Here is a 24,462-nt window from a genome sequence, read left to right as displayed (position 1 = left end):
TCCCAGGAGCTCTTTGCATGAAACGAAGCTAACTTCCTGCAGAGCTGGCATGCATGCGATGGGGGTCACGTTACATGAAAATAAAAGTGCTGCAAGCATATGTCTCTGCCATATGGTAATTCATTAAAGCACAATTTGGAGCACCCTCTGCAGCACCGGAGGTCCCCAGGGGAATGCAGATTATGCTGAGTTGCCGGATAGAATTTTTAATGCCATTTGTGCCGGTCATAGATCTCAAATCAGCCTAAGTGAATGGCAGGAGTGTGTCTCCCATACCCTGAAGCTTTTTAAAGAAACCAGGTGGCTGTTTTTGGCACTTCTTCTGAAAGGCCTAGGATACTTTTGGGACAACTCACCTTTTCTTTTGATCCTTGTCCCCCCCGCCCCCCAAAAAGCAACAGAACAAAATTCTAACAACTTCCCCAGTGTCCTTGCTTTACATGCCCCATTTATAACAGTAGAGGAAGGAGCCAGAGTGCCTGTTTGCAAGTAGAGAAATTCCAGCCTCTCTCTTCAAATGACACATAAACTGTGCTGGTAAACTCAACTTTGTGATCGTGCTGATATTTGCACATGCTCATTTGCATATGTGCAAAAAGCAATACAGGAACGAAGCAGGACAGGAGAGCAATGTTGTGGGGGAAGCAGAAGCGAAATTCAAACATGACAAGAACAGTGGCCACCTTAGATGGAATCATAGAGTTGGAAAGGACACTGAGGGTCATCTAGTCCAACCCCTGCAATGTAGAAATCACATCTAAAGAATCCCTGGCAGGCGACCAACCAACCACTGTTTAAAAACCGTCCGTGAAGGAGAGTCCACATGAGGGACTCTGTTCCACTGCTGAACAGCTCAGAATCTCCTTTATTGTATTTAGAATCCATTGGTTCAGGTCCTACCCTCTGCAGCAGCAGAATACAAGTTTGCTCCCTCTTCTGTGGAATTATGGTCTTAGGGCATAGCTACACCACAAACTTAACTGTTTCCTCCAACCCTCCCCCCCCCCAAATTCTAAGGATTGTAGTAGCTGGTGAGGATGTGAAGAATTCTCTGTTTGAGATCCCATGCTCTTGACACAAAGTAGTTTCCAGATTTCATTGTGACGATTAAACTAGTTTTAGACAGGTGCAGTTTATGGGTGGTGCCATGGGAATTTGACCAGGGCTGCTTGCATAGGCTAACACCCCTTCTCAAAATCTTGTGAAAAGGCCTCCCCGGAAGATGGGCCTCTCATATTTCTCCCAGTGAAGCCACTGCCAACACAGTGCCACTGCCAGCCTCTTCCCCCACCCCTCCACCAGGAATCATGAGTGGTGCTGGCAGCGTGTTTTCATTTTACAAAGAATCAAGAGGAAAGAAGAGAGGACTGCTTCATCTTGGATGGGAACTGTCTCTGCTGCCTGCTATTCTTTTCTGACTCCCATTGTGAACTTTCCCACTTGGGAATAGGTAGAGGGGGAAAGTTCGCTTTGGACAAAAGAAATAAATTGGCTCCTTTTAGCTTTCTTTCAGATGCCGGCACACAGGCCCTTGAGGGTTTCTGAGCGTTCAGGTGCAACACTGGATGACCCCTGGTCTGCTCGCTCACCTCTGATGCAGCTCTGCCCTTCTGAATTAACCTGGTGAAACATGTTAAAATTGGCATTCTGGGCTGAAGCTTATTAAAAGTCACAGAAGTTTAAATATCTAATGTAATAAAGCACAGAGATCCATTTAGATGAATCAGAGTCTTCTTCAGTTCAAGTATTCCAGTTTAACTACAGGGTTGTGGGGGGAAGAGAGGGAAGAAAGAGAATGTGAATACGCACCAACCCTGCACATCTGGTCTTTGTTTTAAAGGTGAAACAACTGTTTACTGATGGGCGCAGGATTACTAAATATCCGAATGGGACAAAAATGGAGATTAGCACGGATAAAAAAACAACTGTTGTTACTTTTTACAATGGAGATATTAAGAAGATCTTGCCAGATCAGAGAGTGGTGTGTATATTTATTTTATTTTGCTTTGAAGGAGGACTTTAAACTGTGATTACAAAGATGGCCCTCAGTTCTAAATGTCTTAATTTCCAAGAAGGGGGAAATAAATATTTAGCTGAGCTCTGACCTGAGCTTAAACAGTCTTTTATAAGCAAGTTAGCAAGTCTCCACATTTGTTGTGCTGAAAGAAATCTGTGCCAGAGCATCTCAATGGTTGAATTCTGTGATGTATAAATTATGCAAATGCTTACTTTGCAAATCCTAACTTTGCATAATTTATTTCACTTCTGCCAGTCTTGGGAAGAGTTGTTCATGCCACTGAATCTCTTCCTTCTGGAAATCCTGTACAGCAGTTCCACCCTCCTGGCTTCTGAGAGTGCTTAATTGTTTAAAAACAGTAACAAAATCACTGTGGTGGCACCCATATCCCCCCCCCCCAGCAGTTTTCCACCTCAAAATAAGTCAACAAACTTTTGAAGGTGTTAATGTATGTACTTTAAGCAATACAAAGCTAGACGACTCACCAGAGATGAGAGGGAGGGGCAAAAGTGAAGATTAAATCAGCATTGGACATGGAACTATGATCTATTCCACACAACCAGTTTATTGAGCATTCATCTTGATTTATTTGCAGAATGTTTGTGGGGAGGTTAGATGATGTCAGCTGTTCACTGAACATTCATTCTGATTTGTTTGTGAATTTGCATCGACAATTGTTATTCCACACTTTCCAATGCATTTGCCTATTGTTTTCCTTATTTATTATTATGCAGATTTATTATTATGCAGAGACACAAACAACCAGAACCGTTTTCCCAAATGGATTGGAAGTGCTGCAGTTTCCTAATAATCAGATTGGTAATGTCAATTTACTATTACTTTAAAACTGATTTTAAAGGCAATGTTTACCAAACAGATATGCATATCAGATAATAAATTTTCTATCTTTTTTGTCTTTAAGGGTGATCAATTTTAAAATGATGTCAGAACTTATATATAATAAATAAATGAATTCATATTGCATATTGTTCAGAAATTCAGTTTGCACACTGAGGTGGGACCCAACAGGCCTGTGCAAAAAACCCCTGCTGAGTTGTGAAGCATCCTGAGTGGCAAATTTCAGGTTGCTTCAGACATGCCAGATATCTGCATTTGAGGCACATCCACATAAGAAATAACATGCAATCTGTGTGTAGGTCATTACATGCAGTGTGTGTATGCACGTGTGTCAATGTATCAGGCATGGTGTACCCACACTGGGAAAGTAAGCTCACACATGTTTCAGATGAGACTTTTTAACAATGTCCTGTTCCACAGAAAAGTACCACCCCGACGGTACTGAAGAAATTGTGTTTCCAGACCAGACTGTGAAACGCCGCTATGATGGAGGTATGGCGGAAGAAACTGTTTTCCCAGACGGTACAGTTGTGAAAGTGGAAAAGTAAGTAATAAAGTACTCAGGAACTGGAAAGGGGGAACCATTCAATAGAAGTGCTATTTCAGCGCTGTCTCAACACTCTGCTGTTCACGTTGGAGAATTCTGTAGAGCTCTGCAAGGCAAAATTGTTGCAAGGGATTGTGCTTTGCTAGGAGTCTGTCCTCCCATTTACATAAATACAAGCAGAACCAAAGGTGTGTTTTTTAAACGAGAATAACCACTGTCAGTTACATAATTAACACTGCCTCTGTGTTTTCTGCATTCATTTCCCTCTGATCTCATTGCTTAAAAAATCTGGATACACTTTGTGTATCCAATGAATTGTGGTCCACGATTGTTTGTGCTGTAATACATGTCTTCGTCTTTAAGGTGCCCCAAGACTCTCTCTTTTGTTTTGCTGCAGTGGAATAGCATGGTTACCCTTTTGAGAATTACAATCAAAGTTGAGGTTGAATGCAACAGGGAATGTTTGTCATAATCTTAAAAAGGAACATTTGCATTTGGTATCCCCATAACTATGTCCCCCACTGGGGCCAGGGAACATGGAGCCAGGGCTAACCCAAATGGGCCCTATCAATGGAATCTATTAGTTTGTCTGCCCCGACTCCTTGTGTTGATTGTCAGTGCTGAGGTATGAAGGATATTAACATATTTGATCTCAGAATTTGTAATGTCACATTACAAGGAAACTTTTGGGCAGCAAAATCATATTGGCCCCTTTGCCAGAAACCAATAAAGCCAGGCTGTTGTCTGCCCTGGTCCTCATTACAATAAGACATGTTACTCCAAACTATAAATTGCTCTAGATCTGCAGGTTTATAGGGCACAAGCCTTGCGCTGTTGTGTGTTTCCACCTGCCCTAAGCATTCAACTCTAGCCATTCCCAGAGACAGCATACTACGCTTGATGGGCAACTCGGCTGACTTGCTAGGTTTGTTCTTATGTGTAAAATGTAAAGTCTGTTGGCATGAACAGGGTTCCCATGGGTATACATGCTCTGAAGTGGACTGTTTTATTTTATTGCTTTACAGAAGTGGAGTTAAAACCATTCAGTTCCATAACGGGCAAAAGGAGATTCATATGGCACAGTCTACGAGAAGGGAATACCCTGATGGGACTGTCAAGACTGTCTATGCAAATGGCCAGCAGGAAACCAAGTATTCTTCAGGACGGGTTCGAATCAAAGATGAGAAGGAGATCGTCATCCTGGATAAGGAGTAACTTGTGCTCTCTGGATGGTGGTCTTTGCATTTCATTATGTTCTCTTATGTCGTGTTTCATGATGTTATGTTATAGTTTATTTTTTATCTCATCTTTTGGCCAGAAAGGTCTCTGAAGTGTCTCACAGTTTTACCTTGGTTCTCAAATGCCTTGGTACTCGTATGTTTTGGGCCCCAGACGCCACAAACCCGGACGTTAGTGTTCCAGTTTGTGAACTTTTTTGGAAGCCGAACATCCGACATGGCTTCCAATTAAGTGCAGGAAGCTTCTGCAGCAAATCGGAAGCCGTGCCTTGGTTTTTGAAAGTTTTCGGATGTCAAACGGACTTCCGGAATGGATTATGTTCGAGAACCAAGGTATGACTGTACACCATTTGAGCAATACACCATTTGAGTAAAATATAACTGACAACAAATTACTGCTGCTGAAAACAGCAACATATCAGTAATGTCTTCTAAACAGCCAGACAGATTTGCTGCATCCAAATAGCTTTTAATTTTTTACTTCCTTCTGTCATAAGAATGACGTAAAGAAAGGAGTATGGACCCCACCTGGAGATCAAAAGCCTGGGAGCCACCATGGAGAAGACCAAATATCACATCTCCATCAGCTTAGCCTCAAACAATAATAACCTAAGAAGAGCCCTGCTGGATCAGCCCAAGAGCCACCTTGTCCAGGGTGTGGGGTTTGTGGTGCACTTACCTTACTTTTGTGATGGCCAAAAGGTTTACAGTGTCCTTTCTGATTGTTCTACAAATCAACCTCCAGGAGTCTGCAACCTGCAGCCTTCCCAGGTGCCTGTGCTTACTGAAAGCCTTATAATATTCCTGGCTGGGCTTTCCTGGAAGCACCGGAAGCTGGGGAGGCTGCCTAATGTGAGTTTGACCACTTCCAACTGAAAGTATTTTTATTTTTAATGAAATAAGTGTTGCTGTTGTTTTATAACCAGCAACGTCCCTTAAAAACAAAACCGTCAAGTGCCCTGATCTCAGGATCCCAATAATCATCCTGCTTGGCTTCCCACACTTCACGTAAAAGCCTGGGAATGGCAGCATGTGGCAGCTAGGGAGACTGCAGAGTGCTGGACAAAATTAAAGAAACACACACAACTTTGGCCACCTTGCAAAGGTGTGGCAAGCTCAGCCCTGCACTCACCAAGATTATAAAGAAATTCTAATGTGTCCTGTAAATGAGGCAGTTAAAATGGGTGCCTCAGTTTTGAGAAACTACAGTGCTAAATTTCCATAGCCTCAGGTTTGATGGAAAAGGAAGGGAGAACTGGGTATCATTGGCATATTGATTGGACTGAACTCAGACGCTACAGATGATCCCACAGTTTCATGGTTTCATTCACGGGGAGGGGATAAGATGGAACCCTGTGAGATGCCGTGTGTCAAAGGCCAATGAGTGTAATGTTTAATTCCCCAGCAATATCTTCTGGGGTCTACCATTTAGGGAGGACTGACACCAGTACAAAACTCTGCCACTCGGCCCTAACGCAGTAGGGTGGTTCAGAATGATATCATAAGCTGCTGAACTAATGAACTTGTATTGTACTTTTGTGTGTGTGCTTAATTTGGTGTGCATTGCTGTAATATTTTATTATGATCTGGCAGTTTGTATAAATAAACAAACAAAATCAATCTACCAAGGCCACCAAAAAACAGTTTCTGTCCCAGATGTAAGCCATAATCCTAACTGAAATGAGTCTATACAATTTGTCTCATCCAGAACCACCTGGAGTTGAAGTCACCACTTTGCCCCCCCCCCGAAAAAAGGGACACTAACTATTGGTTGTTCAGGTCAGAGGGATCCATAGCGGTGGTGGGTTTTCAACAGTGGTCTCATACAGCCTCCTAGGGGAAGCCCTGACTGTTAAAGTGGTGTAGCCATTGCTCTATGGTGCAGATGGGTCCTCATAGTGGCATCCTTCCTCCAACTTTTGTGGGAGTCTTATAGATTGTGGCATAACGTGTGCCAGCATAGCTGCAGCACCTGCACCCTCTGGTGTGAATGACATACAGGATTGCTCGTCCCGCTCGTCTACTGGTTAAATAAGCTTTTATTTGATTTCTGGTGTTCTGGCTGCAATTCTTTGCTCATTAATTTGTGTATTTCTTTTATTACACCTTTGACATGGATCCCTTCCCTAGATGCTTCAAGGACTGCATCACTGAAAGGAAATATAAGGACAAAGTCACCCACCCGAGGAAATGGCTTTTTGTCTTTATCTGAGAGAAAAAAGTGAGGGATAGATGGCTTGTGTGTACAGAGCTCAGTTGAATTAAGCCACCGGGTAGACTGAACAGGCTCATATAGGGAACTACTAGTTCTAAATAACTGTTTGCTTTTAGATGGCAGCAGGGATGTTTTGGGCGTGTTCATTCGTTCACGCAGTTGTGAGGTTAAGGTTTTCTTGGGGTATGCGCTGCCTGTCCTGCCAGACATTGGGCTCCTCTTATTAACCTGCAAGAGTGATGGGGATAGGGAAGTAACTGCGGACTTGGTTCTTTTCCCACAAGCCAGGAAATCTAGAGAGACGTCAGTTTTGGTAGTCAACAAAGACTGCGTTTGGCCAAAGGACGACACTTTCCGGATCACCCCTTTGCTTGTTCTCAGCGCGTCGGCCTCCTTGTAGTTCAGCAAGTCGACGATGTCATGGAGCAACCTTCTTTTCACAGCTGCATCTGTGGCACAGTCGAGGTGCAGACCCGGGCTGTGGTTCACTTCCAGGAGCCAGGGCTTCATCTTGTCATCCACGAGAATGTCAAACCCAAAGAGCTCAAAGCAGTTAGAGGTAAACGGTACCGAGGGGGTGATGGCAAGCAAGGTAAGGGTGATGATGTGGTTGATCCTTTGCCAGAGGCGCACGTCGTTCACACGGCGGCTACGTAGGTAGGCCCGGAAACGGCTGAACGTCCACTTGCAGCCAGAGCCGATAACGTCTTTGTCCTTCCTGTACGAGGGCCCAAACTTATTGATGCTTGTGTTTGTCAAGTGGGCGTAAACATTGTCCAGGGCCTCGAGGTCAAACTTCTCCGTCGCAAACCTCACCAGCCCTTCTTCGTAAACGTAAACAGTGAGGGGACAAAAGCTAGCGACGCATACGTAAAAGCGGAGGTCCCACTTGTACCCGGAAATAAGCAAGGGGTTGCTGATGTACTTCTGCACAATCACCATGCAGTCATAAACAAAGTCTTTAATGTCCTTGAAAATGAGGATGCCCCTCCCACGAGACCTGGCGACAGGCTTGCAGATCCAGTAGCTCAGCTTCCTGCCGGGTATTTGCCTCTCCTTGGAGTATTCTGTTATAAATTTAATGTAGTCGTTGGGCATGATGAAGGCTGCTGGACTGAACTCGTAGAGGGTTGTTCCATAGATTCCCTTCATGCGCTTCAAATGTCTTGCCAAATAGTCCTTCCTGGTGATCCGGACGGTTTCTGGATGGTGATTGAGCCTTTGCCATGGTTTAATGCTTCGGTGGTCTGTCATCCGGAAAGGCTGGTTCTGCCAGCACAGGTTCCAGTCCTCGTTATCTTGCTTGTGCTCATCATACTCGATCCAGCCACGCTCCAGTAGAACCTCACGGACTAATTCCGGAACGCTGTCATGTAGCCGGAAGACTAGTGGCTTGATGGAGTCTCCTGAACCAACCCCTTTTGCTGTGGTGGAGCTTTGATTTTCTGGAAAATCGGTATTTTCTGTGGAGGAAGCAAACAATTGACACCATCGGTTTGGGTAATTTAATAGCAACAGGAATGCATTCCTTTGATTGGAACCTGAGTTGCCCCGTGCATATAGTTATATGCAGGGTACAAACACGTTGATTGATGCCTGGTAATAAAACACGACATGCATTTTCAGCTTGTGAGTCCAGTGACTTTCACTGATGTTCATAGATCTGATCCCCAGGGAAGAGTCATGAGTAACAGGGACCTCTAGCATGTGTTCTCCAACCCTGGGTTCCTTAAGGTGGTTGTGCGTCCTACTGTACACAGGGAAGTCTTCTATTTGTAGGGCTGCCTGGCCCAAGGTCAGTTTAAAGATAACCCTAAGAAAGGAGAGCAGACTTTGAAGATGCCTATCAACAGTTAACTACTAGACAACAAATTAAGCTGACACTTGGGTCCCTGGGTTTCAGTCTTCCCCATCATGAGGAAATGGCTGCATTGTAGTTCTGCTGAGATTCTAGTAATTATTTCTAAATTTCTAAACACATATAAATTATGTGTCTAGAAATTTCATGCAGATCTTCCCCATCTCTTGTATTCTCCTTGAGTGACAAGCTTCTTTCTTGGTTGTGATGTGTGTGACCACCTTAGCATGGTGGGTTATTGGGTTGGCCAAGCTTGATGTGATGTCACTAATGCCATTGTTATTTAAAAAAAATGACATCAGAGCGCATGTAAGCCAGATTGGGGCTGTGGCAGAAACGATCCAAATCATGGGACTCCATACCTGCTGTTTACAATGAGAGGGAAGCTCCCATTTATTTTTTGCTTGATTGTAAACAGCAAGTATGTGGTGGGGAGCAGAGAGAGGTTCTGATTTGAACTATGTCAGGTGTTTAAGCCAGCACAAGGGAAAGTACAATATTATCCATATTCAGGTCCCAAGAGAAATTAAGTTGTTTTGTAGGCTTTGCATTAGGAAGCCAAACAGGCTTCAGTGATGAATATCATTTTATACCAGCTTGGGAAAACTCAGGCAGCTGAGTTTATGGGAGGTTTAAAGAGAATTTCTCAAAAAACCAAATACCTTTTCTCGGGCTCCTCCATCCCACCAGCTGTTCAGTACTGTGAATATGCAAGAATAAATGAGAAACTGTCAAATAAAAGTGTATTACATACCAGCATACATCTCCCTCTCAAATGCTTCCATTTGTATTAGTCCCCATGTTGTCCCTTGTCTCTCTTACCTATCCTGTGTTGTTTTCTTGACTCTCCCCATCTAAATTTAGATTGTAAGTTATTTGGGGCAAGTACCGTACTTTTATTTTGGTTCTATGTATACTACCAGCTGCGGTGATGGCACCATATAAAATTAAATACAGTGGTACCTCACAAGACGAACGCCTCGCAAAACGAAAAACTCGCAAGACGAAAGAGTTTTCCGTCTTTGAGTCGTTCCGCAAGACGAATTTCCCTATGGGCTTGCTTCGCAAGAAGAAAGCCCATAGGGAAATCTCTGGGGACCTCTTTTAAAATGCTGGCGGTCGGGAGCAAAGACTTTTGCCCACCGCCGGCCTTCAGAAGAGGTCCTGGACCTTTTCTGAAGGCCGGCGGGGGGCAAAAGTCTTTGCTCCCCCCGCCTGCCTTCCCGGGGCAGCGGAGACTTCTCTGCTGTCCCGGGCGATCTTAAAATGCTGGCGGGTGGCAGCGAAGCCTTCGCTGCCAACCCCCAGCATTTTAAAAGCCCCCGGGGCAGCGGAGACTTCTCTGCTGTCCTGGGCGATCTTAAAATGCTGGTGGGCGGCAGCGAAGACTTCGCTGCCGACCCCCAACATTTTAAAAGCCCCCGGGGCAGCGGAGACTTCTCTGCTGTCCCGGGCGATCTTAAAATGCTGGCGGGCGGCAGCAAAGCCTTCGCTGCCGACCCCCAGCATTTTAAAAGCCCCCGGGGCAGCGGAGACTTCTCTGCTGTCCCGGGCGATCTTAAAATGCTGGCGGGCGGCAGCAAAGCCTTCGCTGCCGACCCCCAGCATTTTAAAAGCCCCTGGGGCAGCGGAGACTTCTCTGCTGTCCTGGGCGATCTTAAAATGCTGGCGGGCGGCAGCGAAGCTTTCGCTGCCGACCCCCAGCATTTTAAAAGCCCCCGGGGCAGCGGAGACTTCTGCGCTGTCCCGGGTGATCTTAAAATGCTGGGGGGCGGCAGCGAAGCTTTCGCTGCCACCCACTAGCATTTTAAAATCGCCCCGGGACAGCGGGGGCTTTTAAAATGCTGGCGGTCGGCAGCAAAGCCCTCCTGTCCCCGGAGCTTGCGGCGCGGGAGGTGGGGAGAAGGGCTTTTCTTCCCACCGCCAGCCTTCAGAACAGCCTTCTGAAGGCTGGCGGTGGGAAGAAAAGCCCTTGTCCCCCCCCCCAGCCTTCAGAAGAGGTCGGGGGACAGACTGTCCCCGGACCTGGTCTGAAGGCGGTTTCCATAGGAACGCATTAATTGATTTTCAATGCATTCCTATGGGAAACCTTGCTTCGCAAGACGAAAAACTCGCAAGAAGAATAAACTTGCGGAACGAATTAATTTCGTCTTGCGAGGCACCACTGTAATATTTATGAATCAGAGCTGCAAGCTCTTTTCCTATTTCAGTGGCAGTCCTTAGCTATTCTGTCGTCTTGTACTGTTATGATTCCCCTTCCCTGATATATATCTGTAATACAGAAGATCCCTTATCCCTGAATACCCACATTTACTTCAAAAAGAAAATGTGCAAACCTTAGTTCTCTTGTAGCTGTGCAAATCTGTTCTTCTTTTTCAGAGTTGCGGCTCGCCTTTTGCCATAGTGACATTGTTACCATCTCATGCTGGGTTGGAGAATCCATTTTTCTTCCTTTCTGGAATCCCAGCTTTCGAAGCGAAACTGATAATAATGTATATTTCTCAAGTTCTAAATCACCATAGAAACTTCACTGTGCCAGCATGTCACACACTTCAGCATTCTGTTTCCTTGTTCCCTCCCGCCCTTTCTGTAGAATATTCAGGGACACCCTCATCTCACATATTGTTCTGCTACCCAGTCACTCACAGCTAGAACAGCTTTTTAGATTGTGCCAGCTTAGCCTAGCGGTTACTTCAAATCTATCTTTGCAGAATCCCCACAATTCACTTTTATTGAAATGGGCTTCCAGGAGAAAAACTCTCAGTGGATTTCCCTCTGCATTAAACTCTTGCATTTGATAAAGACATTACTTCCCAAGCCATGGGTGGTAATCAAATTACTCAGAGTAGACCCATTGGGAATTAATGGACATAGAATCATAGAATCATAGAATCATAGAGTTGGAAGAGACCACAAGGGCCATCGAGTCCAACCCCCTGCCAAGCAGGAAACACCATCAGAGCACTCCTGACATATGGTTGTCAAGCCTCTGCTTAAAGACCTCCAAAGTAGGAGACTCCACCACACTCCTTGGCAGCAAATTCCACTGTCGAACAGCTCTCACTGTCAGGAAGTTCTTCCTAATGTTTAGGTGGAATCTTCTTTCTTGTAGTTTGGATCCATTGCTCCGTGTCCGCTTCTCCGGAGCAGCAGAAAACAACCTTTCTCCCTCCTCCATGTGACATCCTTTTATATATTTGAACATGGCTATCATATCACCCCTTAACCTCCTCTTCTCCAGGCTAAACATGCCCAGCTCCCTTAGCCGTTCCTCATAAGGCATCGTTTCCAGGCCTTTGACCATTTTGGTTGCCCTCCTCTGGACACGTTCCAGTTTGTCAGTGTCCTTCTTGAATTGTGGTGCCCAGAACTGGACACAGTACTCCAGGTGTGGTCTGACCAGAGCAGAATACAGTGGCACTATTACTTCCCTTGATCTAGATGCTATACTCCTATTGATGCAGCCCAGAATTGCATTGGCTTTTTTAGCTGCCGCGTCACACTGTTGGCTCATGTCAAGTTTGTGGTCAACCAAGACTCCTAGATCCTTTTCACATGTACTGCTCTCAAGCCAGGTGTCATAACTCAGTCATGCTCATTAATTCCAGTTGGCCTACACGGACTAAAAATTGCTGAATATCACCCTGTATGTTATATTTTGATATCTTTTTCATGTTAACTTTTAAAAAATTAGATTGTAACCTTTATATTAAACGTATCAGCTTTTAGGCCAGGCCATAGATTTAAAAGAACGTTGATTTACTTACGGAGCAGTCCTATAATATTTACTTAGACATAAATCCCACCATGTAGTGGTGCTTACTTCAATCTAAGTGTACATAAGATTGCATCCTTATAGCAAGGCCAGTCCAAGAGAGAACAGCAATGTGCATAGCGTTGTAAGTATCTATGGCTGGCTAAGTTATTTTGACGCTTGAGGCAGAGAATCCCACCTATGTCTTTCCCTGACTGGGAGCAGGAATGCTATAACCATAAATTAAGTACTAACAATTTGTTTCCCTTTATGGCACTTAAGAATAATCCTGTTGATAGGCAGCGACATCATAATCACGATCCCATTAGTAAAATGGGTACCCTACATTTGGAAACATGCCCAGTTGCTGATCCCAGAGCATTCATGTTGCGTTTCATACCGTACCTCAGAAATTCTTACAACATGACTCCAATTACAGATAGGTAGCCGTATTGGTCTGCCATAGTCAAAATAAAATTTTCCCCCCTTCCAGTAGCACCTTAAAGACCAACTAAGTTAGTTCTTGGTATGAGTTTTCGTGTGCATGCACACTTCTTCAGATACACTTCTTCGTGCATGCACACGAAAGCTCATACCAAGAACTAACTTAGTTGGTCTTTAAGGTGCTACTGGAAGGAATTTTTTTTTAATTTGAACATGACTCCAAGGTAGGCCAGTGTACCTCTATTACATCCTAATCTGGGGTTGGGACTGGGGGCCCTAACCACTTGGTCAAGTGCCCCATCTGTGCAACTGAATTTGCTCTCCTGTTCCCACCAGTCCCCCAACTTCAAAAATCAGCTCTGGAGGGTTGGGGGGTCCCACAGCAGAGTTTGGGGTGTGTGTGAAGGGAGAAGGAGAAACAGAAGTCCTGTTGCACCACTGGAACCCCACTCCCATTGGATACAACCCAGAGTGTGTGGCTTGCCTGTGACCCAATTCATTCATTCATAGTTAACATTCATTGCTGTTACTTTTTTATTGCAAGAATATCCACATACCTTTCCCCTTGGGAACACCTGCACTGGGGCAATGGCACTCCTCTCCTTCAGCATAAAAATTATCCCCAGAGTCATCAGTGCAACACATTTAGCTCCACTGCTGAGGGCATCAGTTAAGGGTTTTTTCTTTCAGTCTCTTTTTGAGACCCGAAGAGGAATTTGTGGGCTGCCTGAATCGTCACCTGTTTCCTGCTTTCACCTGGATGGCCAGCCAGCCAGGATGGTTAAAGCTTGGTTGCTTAGCAATGCAAAACAGATCCTGGGAACAAAAGCGAATGTTCTCATGGTCACAGGAGCTTTTTCCACTTCCCCCTTCCTTGAACTCTAGGCCTCTTCTCAAACTGAGCCAGCTGTTTCACAGGCCCTGCTGCTATGCTCTTATTAATATTATTATTTACTTGCCTTCACTCTAATTATTTATTATGGACCTACCTTCATGCTAAGGTCCAAGGACGGGTTGCAACGTTAAAGCACAACCATGGGTATAATCATGGCACAGAATGTGCGTCCAATTCCAGCATAACTTTTCAGCAAAGAATGAAGCCGTAGAGGGCGGAGAAGAACGCGGTTCTCTCTGGGTATTCAGGTGGCTGCTGTATCACACGAGAAGTGTGGGAATCCAGTCTGTATAATAACAGCACGGTGTGCCAAAGCAGGGGATAATTCATACAAAACTAAAGCTGCAATCCAAAAGGGAAGGGGCAGCGGTTGAATTGTAGTTTTGAGCATTGTGCTGGGCTTGTGCTGGTAGGGTGGGAACAGCCAACTCCTAGGGGCTGTGGGGCCTCCCCCCTAAAAAAGTTGATGAGCATAGCCATTCAAATGGTGTCCATGCACTGCATGATGTTTGTATTTGATATCCCGCTTTATCACTACTCGAAGGAGTCTCAAAGCGGCTAACATTCTCCTTTCCCTTCCTCCCCCACAACAAACACTCTGTCATGTGATCAATTATGCAGGGCGGGGCTTACCCCCCCAATATTTTAGTAAAGTTGGCACCCCTGGTTCTTGCGCTCTCCTGTCCTTTCCTGAAGTTTTGTTTGGCTGCCCCATGACATTCCTCTCATTGATGGGAGGGACATTCATTGCACCACATGACTGCTTCCACTGGTCTTGTGGACTCGGTGTGGCTCATTGGCCTCGTCCAAATGCCATGCCACATCCTTCACCCCATTTCATCAGATTTACGTAGTGTGTAAATAAATAGTAGATTAGCTCTACGATGTCGCACGCTTCTTGCTGTGTTCTGCCAGAAGCTTAGTGTGCATATATCATTATGATGTATGTCGCTAGAAGCGCCCTGGAAGAGAAGGGAGATGCCTTTTCCAGAGCTGCGCGTACCGGAGGACACTCAGAGTTCTGGGGGATTGCAGGCACCCTCAGGGCATTCTCCAACAATTTCCTTAGGAGACTTGGATGGAGAAATTACAGTTTCATGTTTATTTCCTTGAGGGGAGTGGTAAGCCTGTATTCCAGTTGAGAGTCAATTTATATTTCCTATGTGGATATGAGTGATTTAGTAAGAAACAGAACATTTTTGAATTATCAATGTATATTTATTCTCCCCCCATTAAAAAAAAATATCAAAGACCCATTAATAATATTTTTTTGTCACTAGTAGCAAGAAGAGAAGGTCCCTAGTATTGTACTGTCTTAATTGAAGTCATTATTGTATTGGCTAAAAAAACATCCTATGTACATTTTGCACCAGTTCGAAAGAACTGAAGTTTCCATTTACATATTGCACAAATCATGGTATCTGTTCCTTGGTAGCCTTCCTTGGTGTCGAGCCTTTTGAGAAGCCATCTGTGGCACCAGTCCTGTGATGCACTGCCTCTTTCACAAGAGCTACTTTCTGGTAGCCCATACAAAATGCACATGAGCAAAATTAGGCACTTTTGGACTGGGCCATTTGCTTGGCCTTACAGAGGTTTGCTTTGCTGGGCTACAAATGGGTTTGTGGATCTTTCTCGCCTAGTTCGTTTGGCTCCTGCTTTGAGATACTGGGTAGTTCAGGACCAGGAGAAGACTGTGATTCCAGGTGCTCGACTGCTGCATAGCATACCATGGCCACCACCAGTACAGCCAGCACAATATAAAGTTTGACGCTGACACTTAAGAACGTGCTGTAACCAAAGGCGATGACAAACCCCAGGGACTCCCACAGGCGATAATTAGCAAAGGCGGCCTCCTTGTGCTTTTCAAATAACACTCCATAGAGAGCTGTAAACAAATGGAAAGAGAAGAATTAGGCAAAACTTTATGTTTGAAGCCTAAATCTGACACCCATCCAGGTCTGTAACTGTAGCAGCAGTTGCTAACCCTCTTTCTCCCTGGAAAAGGTCATGCTGCAAGAAAATACATGATGGATGTCTGAGTTTGCAGGGAAGCAGTTGAAGAAGGAGCAAAAAGGGTTTTCTTGTGTGTGTGTGTTCTTGGTGGCTGATTAGCTGTTTTCCCTGTGTAAAGGTCAGAGGGGGCAGGGTTTCTGTTGAGGCAGGGGATTAGCTGTGGGAGGAGCTTATCAGAGTTTGCAGGGAAGCAGTTGAAGAAGGAGCAAAAAGGGTTTTCTTGTGTGTGTGTGTTCTTGGTGGCTGATTAGCTGTTTTCCCTGTGTAAAGGTCAGAGGGGGCAGGGTTTCTGTTGAGGCAGGGGATTAGCTGTGGGAGGAGCTTATCAGAGTTTGCAGGGAAGCAGTGGGAGGAGCTTATCAGAGTTTGCAGGGAAGCAGTTGAAGAAGGAGCAAAAAGGGTTTTCTTGTGTGTGTGTGTTCTTGGTGGCTGATTAGCTGTTTTCCCTGTGTAAAGGTCAGAGGGGGCAGGGTTTCTGTTGAGGCAGGGGATTAGCTGTGGGAGGAGCTTATCAGAGTTTGCAGGGAAGCAGTTGAAGAAGGAGCAAAAAGGGTTTTCTTGTGTGTGTGTGTTTCTTGGTGGCTGATTAGCTGTTTTCCCTGTGTAAAGGTCAGAGGGGGCAGGGTTTCTGTTGAGGCAGGGGATTAGCTGTGGGAGGAGCTTATCAGAGTTTGCAGGGCAGCGGCGCACGCCTAGCGGCGCGCGCAGTTAAATCCATCTTTTAGATTTAGGGGAGCTAGTCTCAAACGTTGTTAGGGGAGATCTAGGTGTTTTTTTTGTGTATTTGTCCTGTCTTCAAGCTTTTTATGATGGAGGACCTCTGTAACCAACCCCAACGACACGATCTCAAGATGGAAGGGGAGGGAACAGCTGCAGTCGCCTGCGATTCCTGCGCAATGTTTGCCATCTTGCCAAAGGTTGCAGGCAGCTTTACCTGCAGCAATTGCATGTTGATTGCCCTCTTAAAAGACAAAGTCCAGCAACTGGAGGAACGTGTAGCTACGCTCCAAAGAATTAGAGAGCTGGAGCTCTTCTTGGAAGCAACAGAGCACACCGTCTCCACCAAGGAGGAGACAGGGGACTCCCCTGAGAAGGAGGCTAGTTCACCAACACAGGAGCCAGATATATGGAGAAACGTGACTCAAAGAAGTAGGAGGCCCAGGGTTCACTCTGATTGCTTAGAAATACACAATCGCTTTGAGGTCCTCTCCCCTAGCATGGAAGACGAAGAGCAGACTCCATTTGAGGATCTCTCCCTCATTACAGTCGATCAGGTATATGAAGACGAGCAGCAAAGTCAGTCCTCAGGGAATGTGCAGGCGACCTTGGAACGGACAGCTCACGGAAGAACCCCGACCAAACCCAAGAGGAGGTGTGTAGTGGTGATAGGGGATTCCCTACTGAGGGGAACAGAAGCAGTGATCTGTGGGCCTGACAAGATGTCTCGGGAAGTGTGCTGTCTCCCCGGGGCTAAGATCCAAGATGTAACTGAACGACTGCAAGGAATCATAAAACCCAATGACAAATACCCCTTCCTCTTGGTTCATGTGGGAACCAATGACACTGCAAGCAATAGCCTCCAGAAGATCAAAAGAGACTACGAGGCTCTCGGCAGGAAATTGAAGCAACTAAATGCACAAATTGTCATCTCATCTGTCCTCCCAGTTGAACGACGTGGCCCAGGGAGAGAGGGGAAAATAGTGGAAGTGAACAGCTGGCTTCGCAAATGGTGTAAACAGGAACGGTTTGGATTCTTAGATCACGGACTGCAGTTTCTTGAAGATGGACTTCTGGCAAGTGATGGGCTGCACCTCACAACGGTTGGGAGAAATGTTTTTGCCAAAAATCTCAGAAACCTCATCAGGAGGGCTTTAAACTGACTAATGTGGGGGAGGGAGACAGTGCTCCTGAAGGTAGGAGTCTATCAATTAATGAAGATGATCATCCAAATGTCATAGACCAAATGGAGCAAACAGCACGCGGACCTAGTGGTGGGAGAAAAAAATCCTTAAATAAGAGACACGGGGGAATGATTAATGGACTTCAATGTCTGTACACTAATGCGCAAAGCATGGGAAATAAACAAGATGAGCTTGAGCTCTTGGTACAGCAAACTAAATATGACATAATAGGCATCACTGAAACCTGGTGGGATAAGTCCCACGATTGGAATGTAATAATGGGATACAATCTATTTCAGAGAAACAGACCAGACAAGAAAGGAGGAGGAGTGGCGTTATATGTCAGGGATGTGTATACCTGTGAAGAGATCCAAGATTTAGATCCTCAAAGCCAAAGTGAGAGTATTTGGGTCAAAATTAAGGGAGAGAAGAATAACAGAGATCTCATTGTGGGAGTTTACTATAGATCCCCAAGCCAAACGGAGGACATAGATGATGCCTTCCTGGAACAGATGGCCAAGCATGCAAAAGGAAGGGAGATAGTAGTAATGGGGGACTTCAATTACCCGGATATTTGTTGGACGTCAAACTCAGCCAAGAGCATAAGGTCAAACAGATTCCTCACTGGCCTTGCAGACAACTTCATTGTCCAGAAAGTGGGAGAAGCAACAAGAGGAACAGCCATTTTAGATCTGGTCCTAACCAATGTTGATGACCTGGTTAGTGGGGTAGACGTGGAAGGATCATTAGGCGCGAGTGATCATGCTCTTCTGAAGTTTACTATACAGCGGAAAGGAGCAGCCAAGCATACTAGGACTCAATTTCTTGACTTTAAGAAAGCCGACTTCATAAAACTTAGGGAAGTGCTGGGTGAGATCCCATGGACAACAATACTAAAAGGAAAGGGAGTTCATGATGGCTGGGAGTTTGTTAAGAGGGAGATACTAAAAGCACAACGTCAGGCAATACCAATGAGACGGAAACATGGAAGGTGCCTAAAGAAGCCAGGGTGGCTATCTAAAGAACTTTTAACTGAATTAAGATTAAAAAAGGATGTGTACAAAAAATGGAAAAGGGGGGAAACCACCAAAGAGGAATTCAAACAAATAGCCAGCACGTGTAGACACAAAGTCAGAAAAGCTAAAGCACAGAATGAACTCAGGCTTGCTAGAGAGGTTAAAAGCAACAAAAAAGGCTTTTATGGGTATGTTCGTAGCAAAAGGAAGAACAAAGAAACAGTGGGGTCACTCAGAGGAGAAGATGGTGAAATGCAAACAGGGGACACAGAAAGGGCTGAATTCCTCAATGCCTTCTTTGCCTCAGTCTTCTCCGATAAAGAAAACAGTGCCCAACCTGAAGAATTTGGAGCAAATGATTCAGCAAAGGAAACACAGCCCAGAATAACTAAGGAGATAGTACAAGAATATTTGGCTAGTTTAGATGTATTCAAGTCTCCAGGGCCAGATGAACTGCATCCAAGAGTATTAAAAGAACTGGCAGATGTGATCTCAGAACCACTGGCAGTCATCTTTGAGAATTCCTGGAGAACAGGCGAAGTCCCGGCAGACTGGAGGAGGGCAAATGTTGTCCCTATTTTCAAAAAGGGGAAAAGAGAGGACCCAAATAATTACCGCCCAGTCAGTCTGACATCAATAGCAGGGAAGATTCTGGAGCAGATCATTAAGCAAACAGTCTGTGAGCACCTAGAAAGGAATGCTGTGATCACCAATAGTCAGCATGGATTTCTGAAAAATAAGTCATGTCAGACTAACCTGATCTCGTTTTTTGACAGAATTACAAGCCTGGTAGATGAAGGGAACGCAGTGGATGTAGCCTACCTTGATTTCAGCAAGGCATTTGACAAGGTGCCCCATGATATTCTTGTAAAGAAGCTGGTAAAATGCGGTCTTGACTATGCTACCACTCAGTGGATTTGTAACTGGCTGACTGACCGAACCCAAAGGGTGCTCATCAATGGTTCCTCTTCATCCTGGAGAAGAGTGACTAGTGGGGTGCCACAGGGTTCTGTCTTGGGCCCGGTCTTATTCAACATCTTTATCAACGACTTGGATGATGGACTCAAGGGCATCCTGATCAAATTTGCAGATGACACCAAACTGGGAGGGGTGGCTAACACCCCAGAGGACAGGATCACACTTCAAAATGACCTTGACAGATTAGAGAACTGGGCAAAAATAAACAAGATGAATTTTAACAGGGAGAAATGTAAAGTATTGCACTTGGGCAAAAAAAATGAGAAGCACAAATACAAGATGGGTGACACCTGGCTTGAGAGCAGTACATGTGAAAAGGATCTAGGAGTCTTGGTTGACCACAAACTTGACATGAGCCAACAGTGTGACGCGGCAGCTAAAAAAGCCAATGCAATTCTGGGCTGCATCAATAGGAGTATAGCATCTAGATCAAGGGAAGTAATAGTGCCACTGTATTCTGCTCTGGTCAGACCACACCTGGAGTACTGTGTCCAGTTCTGGGCACCACAATTCAAGAAGGACACTGACAAACTGGAACGTGTCCAGAGGAGGGCAACCAAAATGGTCAAAGGCCTGGAAACGATGCCTTATGAGGAACGGCTAAGGGAGCTGGGCATGTTTAGCCTGGAGAAGAGGAGGTTAAGGGGTGATATGATAGCCATGTTCAAATATATAAAAGGATGTCACATAGAGGAGGGAGAAAGGTTGTTTTCTGCTGCTCCAGAAAAGCGGACACGGAGCAATGGATCCAAACTACAAGAAAGAAGATTCCACCTAAACATTAGGAAGAACTTCCTGACAGTAAGAGCTGTTCGACGGTGGAATTTGCTGCCAAGGAGTGTGGTGGAGTCTCCTACTTTGGAGGTCTTTAAGCAGAGGCTTGACAACCATATGTCAGGAGTGCTCTGATGGTGTTTCCTGCTTGGCAGGGGGTTGGACTCGATGGCCCTTGTGGTCTCTTCCAACTCTATGATTCTATGATTCTATGATTCTTTTGTACCAGGAAGCTGCTTAGGATCACACAACGTTGTAGCTTAAACCATATACTGCTGGGGTTTGAGTTTACTGTGAACAGGTCCATCGCCAGGCAACAGTGGTCCAGGGACATTAAAAAACGAGCTTTGTTCCTTGGTGTGGGAAATCTCTCTCGCCTGCTTTTGGAGGGTGACACCTTCAGCTGGTGTAAGGGGCAGAGACACAAGAGTTGCAATGCTCAAGAGTTCCTTGTGAAGGATTGTTAAACCACTCAGAGAATTGTAGCTCTGAGTGGAGGAAAACAGGGGCACCCTGCCAGATGGTATCACAATTCTTTAAGCGTAAGGTGTGAATATGGCCAATGTTATCCATGCTCCTAGCAGTATCTTTAAAACAGTGCTACTTGGAATCCTTACGCATGCAAACTATGGGCTCTGTTGCTGCAGGAATGAATATATGAACTAACCCATGATGACATCAGGCAGTTCATGTCTAAAAAAAGGATAGGGGTATGGTAAGATCTGGTTTCAGTTCTGGTATGTAATATACAGAGGCTGCATAACTTCCCGGGATGATCCACACGTCAAATGGAAGTGCCTATGTTTATAATTAACCTGTTAGAAATGCTACATTGGGGAGGCTGCTGGCTAGAACATCTGTTCTACTTTTAAGAATGCAAGAGCTGCTGGATCAGGCCAAAGGCCCATCTAATCTAGCACTACTGGTTCTCATAGTAGCCAGCCAGATACCCGTGAGAAGCCATTAAGCAGGACCTGGATGCAACAGCTTCTACTCACTTGTGATTCCCAGCAACTGATACCCAGAGGCTCACAGCCTCTAAGAGCAAAGGCAGAACATGCTCAGCCTCTAACATGTTTAGAGCTCTTTTTACATCCTGCTGAAGAGGATAATAATGGTGTTTTTCAGGCCCATGCAACTCTTTAAACAGCATAGACTCATAGAATTGTAGAGTTGGAAGGGACCGCAAACAGGGCCGTCTTTAGCAGATGTGATGCCGGGGTGCAAATATCCACCCAGCACCCCCAAATTACCATGGATAGTGTTGGGGTGGCCATAGTCGTGCACTGCCAGGCATTGGGGGGGCGCAACTCTCCCCCATGCCGCTGCGGGAGAACAATCCCCACAGAGGCTTGGGAGTTGTGTCCCTCCTAAGTTGTGCCCCTCCTAAGCCTCCTCAGGAGGAGCGCGATCCCCGCAGAGGCTTGGGAGGGAAGCTGCGCGCCCGCCATCCATATGGTTGGCGGGGCGCAGCCAGCGGACGTGCAGGGAAAGGGGAGGCCGTCAGCAAAGCCGCGCAGCTCCCCCACTTGCTGGGGCACCCCTGAGAGGCCGGCGCTCTGGCGCGATGCACCACTAAGCCCTATGGGAAAGATGGCTTTGACCACAAGGGTCATCTGAATCTTTTGCCCAACATGGGGTTCGAACCTGCAACACAACTACTGCAAAACTCCAGCATGGAAGATGCTTGTGTGTGCATAATAGTATGCATATTATTACATACGAAGCAGCTCTTATAGAAGAACAAATGAAATAAAGCAGATTTAACTTACAATACAGTGAGGTGCCAAAATATGACACACGCTCTTGGATAGATGAATCTGAAAATGTGGAGTAGGGCAAGGATTCAGGCAGTTCCCATTAAAATCCTTTAGGGGGAGCCCTTGGTCAGTATTAGATTCCACAACCACAAGAGATCTCTTGGAACAGCTACTTGCTTAAACCCTGATAGGAGTTAATTTTTCAGTCTCTAGAATTCTCTTTGGAACTTTGTAATGAAACTCTGTTAAAGTAAGAGCTGAGTCATGTAACTGATAATTAAACTGAGCAGCTCCTGCCTACCTCACTTTGTGTGTAATTCAAAAGCACAGGGTTTAATTTGAATTCTGCTGTGGAACCTGTTTTCAATGGCAGACCTGTGCCCTCCAGTGCGAAGTAATAATTAGGAAGAGTGGAGCTCTGAGCACGTGTGGAGTGTTTCTTTCTTAGAAGCAGCAAAGATAAGATACAGCTTCCACAATGGATCAAGTACCACAGGCTACTCTTTTTGGTGTTGTTGTTTTTTTGAATGGTAGAAGAAGCAGCGGTTGATAATTGCAAGGCACTCTGCACATGTTCACAAATCTTCTGTTGATTATTCAGGGCTAGTCCTATCTCATTTTGTGTTTACTGCATGGAGAGTGGTTCATTGGGAGTTTCAACTTCAGCTGACTTGAGCTGAGCCTCTTATTATTTCTTCACATTTCCCAGATCCAAGAACTGGTACCTACATCGAGTTCTGGGGTTCTGCTCCCATGTTCTGGAGTTGAACCTTGGCTCAAAAGAAGGCTTGCATATCCCTTAACAATGTACTTTTTAAAAAAGGATTTCATTTAAGCAAAGTGCTGCCTTCTGTTCAGAAGAATACAGATCCAAGTTTGTAAAGGCATACCCTCCAACATTTCTCTGACAAAAATAGGGATGTCCAGTTCTATTTTTTCTAGAAAAAGAAGTGCTGAAACTCATCATAAACACCTCCCTCATAGAGTGGCAATAGCGCCTACCTGAGAGGTGCTGGAACTGAGTTCTGGTGAGTTCCATCTGAAAAAACACACACCTGGGGATGTCTTATTCCATACCCTCCAACATTTCTCCGATGAAAATAGAGATGCCCTACCATACCTTCCAATGTTTCTCTGATGAAAATAGGGACATCCTGGGGAAAGTGGGACGTTCTGGGATTAAATCAGAAACCAGGACGGCTACTGTAAATCTGGGACTGTCCCTGGAAAATAGGGACACTTGGAGGGTCTGTAAAGGGTGTCCCTTTCCCCAATAACTTCATAAGCTTAGTCATATCCTCAACATACAGTAGAACTTCTCCAAGTCCAGAACATATGCTTCTACATATCACACAGTTCTGTAATGTGCAAAAAGAAGAAATAGATCACAGCCACCATATCTCCATGTAAGGCCAGGACCTTCCCTAACCTGCTAGCCTCCAGGCATTGTTAGACTGCAACCTCCATCAGATGCAGGTACTTGGCCAATAGTCAGGGCCAGCAGTCTAGCAACATCTGGAGGGAAGGCTTGCTTTATGCTTCCTGGTTTGTTGAACATTCATCCTGATTTGCTTACAAGGTGCTTATGCTTCTTACAATTCAGCATGTGTTCATTCCACACTTTCCAGTGCATTTCCTCATCACTTTCCAAACTGCTTGAGCTTTAACCCACTTTAAATGTGTAAGTCTGAAGTCCTGTTATGTGCTCGAAGCCTTGAACTCCTCCTGCAAAATATTTGCGGTCTGGACCGGAGGCACCCGGAAGTGTAGTTAAGCCCTTGGCATGGCCTCATCTAAACTGTATGTAATCCTTGCTTGGTTCAGCTTTGTTGTTGTCAAAAGACTCTCTTGCCCTGACATTCCCAGGAAATGAGAGAGAATGTATGTAAGGTGGCACTTTGTAATGGAGCGAGATCTGTTGGTGAGGTGTGCAAGTGCTTGTATTTTGCATGTGTAAGCAACGTGGTGACATATTTAATCTCCATAGCTAATTAGTTTAGGATTTATTCCTTGGATGACAGTGTAAATATTTCAACATATTACAAAAGGTCTTTCTAGCCTTTAATCTTTATTTTTTCTTATGCAATGTTATTTTAATCTCCGTGCCCCTCCCCTCACACACAGAAGGGATAATAAACATTTCAATTAGCTCCAGGTTATCAGATACAGTGGATTCTTGAACTTAATCCATTCC

General features: G+C 45.2%; 3 protein-coding genes across 9 annotated transcripts in view; 1 reads left to right on the top strand and 2 right to left on the bottom strand.

Moving 5' to 3' along the window:
• Positions 1-4,763, top strand: part of LOC309529240 (uncharacterized protein) — a 31,908-nt gene extending 27,145 nt beyond the window's left edge. For all 5 annotated transcript variants that reach the window (XM_082217049.1, XM_082217048.1, XM_082217052.1 and 2 more), the window contains 4 exons: positions 1,841-1,981; positions 2,752-2,836; positions 3,296-3,419; positions 4,448-4,763. In XM_082217049.1, coding sequence (XP_082073175.1) covers positions 1,841-1,981; positions 2,752-2,836; positions 3,296-3,419; positions 4,448-4,637 — 540 coding nt within the window. In that variant the 3' untranslated portion in view covers positions 4,638-4,763. The remainder of the gene's footprint in view (positions 1-1,840; positions 1,982-2,751; positions 2,837-3,295; positions 3,420-4,447) is intronic.
• Positions 4,764-6,676: 1,913 nt separating this feature from the next.
• Positions 6,677-13,683, bottom strand: TTLL2 (tubulin tyrosine ligase like 2). The gene is made up of 4 exons (XM_082217053.1): positions 13,489-13,683; positions 11,070-11,214; positions 9,396-9,433; positions 6,677-8,338 (listed from the first exon to the last, which is right to left on the bottom strand). The coding sequence occupies exons 1-4, from the start codon at positions 13,574-13,576 to the stop codon at positions 6,681-6,683; spliced, it is 1,929 nt and encodes a 642-aa protein (XP_082073179.1). The 5' UTR covers positions 13,577-13,683; the 3' UTR covers positions 6,677-6,680.
• A 1,339-nt stretch (positions 13,684-15,022) lies between these two features.
• UNC93A (unc-93 homolog A) overlaps positions 15,023-24,462 on the bottom strand; it is a 36,618-nt gene continuing 27,178 nt past the window's right edge. For all 3 annotated transcript variants that reach the window (XM_082217111.1, XM_082217110.1, XM_082217112.1), the window contains one exon: positions 15,023-15,711. In XM_082217111.1, the coding sequence (XP_082073237.1) occupies positions 15,434-15,711 (278 nt within the window). In that variant the 3' untranslated portion in view covers positions 15,023-15,433. The remainder of the gene's footprint in view (positions 15,712-24,462) is intronic.

The sequence above is a fragment of the Podarcis vaucheri genome (assembly GCF_965113315.1).
Source record: "Podarcis vaucheri genome assembly, chromosome: 3".
Classification (NCBI taxonomy): domain Eukaryota; kingdom Metazoa; phylum Chordata; class Lepidosauria; order Squamata; family Lacertidae; genus Podarcis; species Podarcis vaucheri.
The sequence above is the reverse complement of the archived record's forward strand: the minus strand, read 5'-3'. Positions and strand labels throughout refer to the sequence as shown.

What these genes read in the sequence shown, in the direction of transcription:
- TTLL2 (XM_082217053.1), bottom strand. Translation starts at nt 13,576, where the DNA reads ATGTGTTGCACTGATGACTCTGGGGATAATTTTTATGCTGAAGGAGAG. An exon ending in ACAGCTACAAGAGAACTAAG is followed by an intron (nt 9,434 to 11,069) that starts GTTTGCACATTT and finishes GCATATTCACAG; the next exon opens with TACTGAACAGCTGGTGGGAT. An exon ending in ATGGAGGAGCCCGAGAAAAG is followed by an intron (nt 8,339 to 9,395) that starts GTATTTGGTTTT and finishes CTTCCTCCACAG; the next exon opens with AAAATACCGATTTTCCAGAA.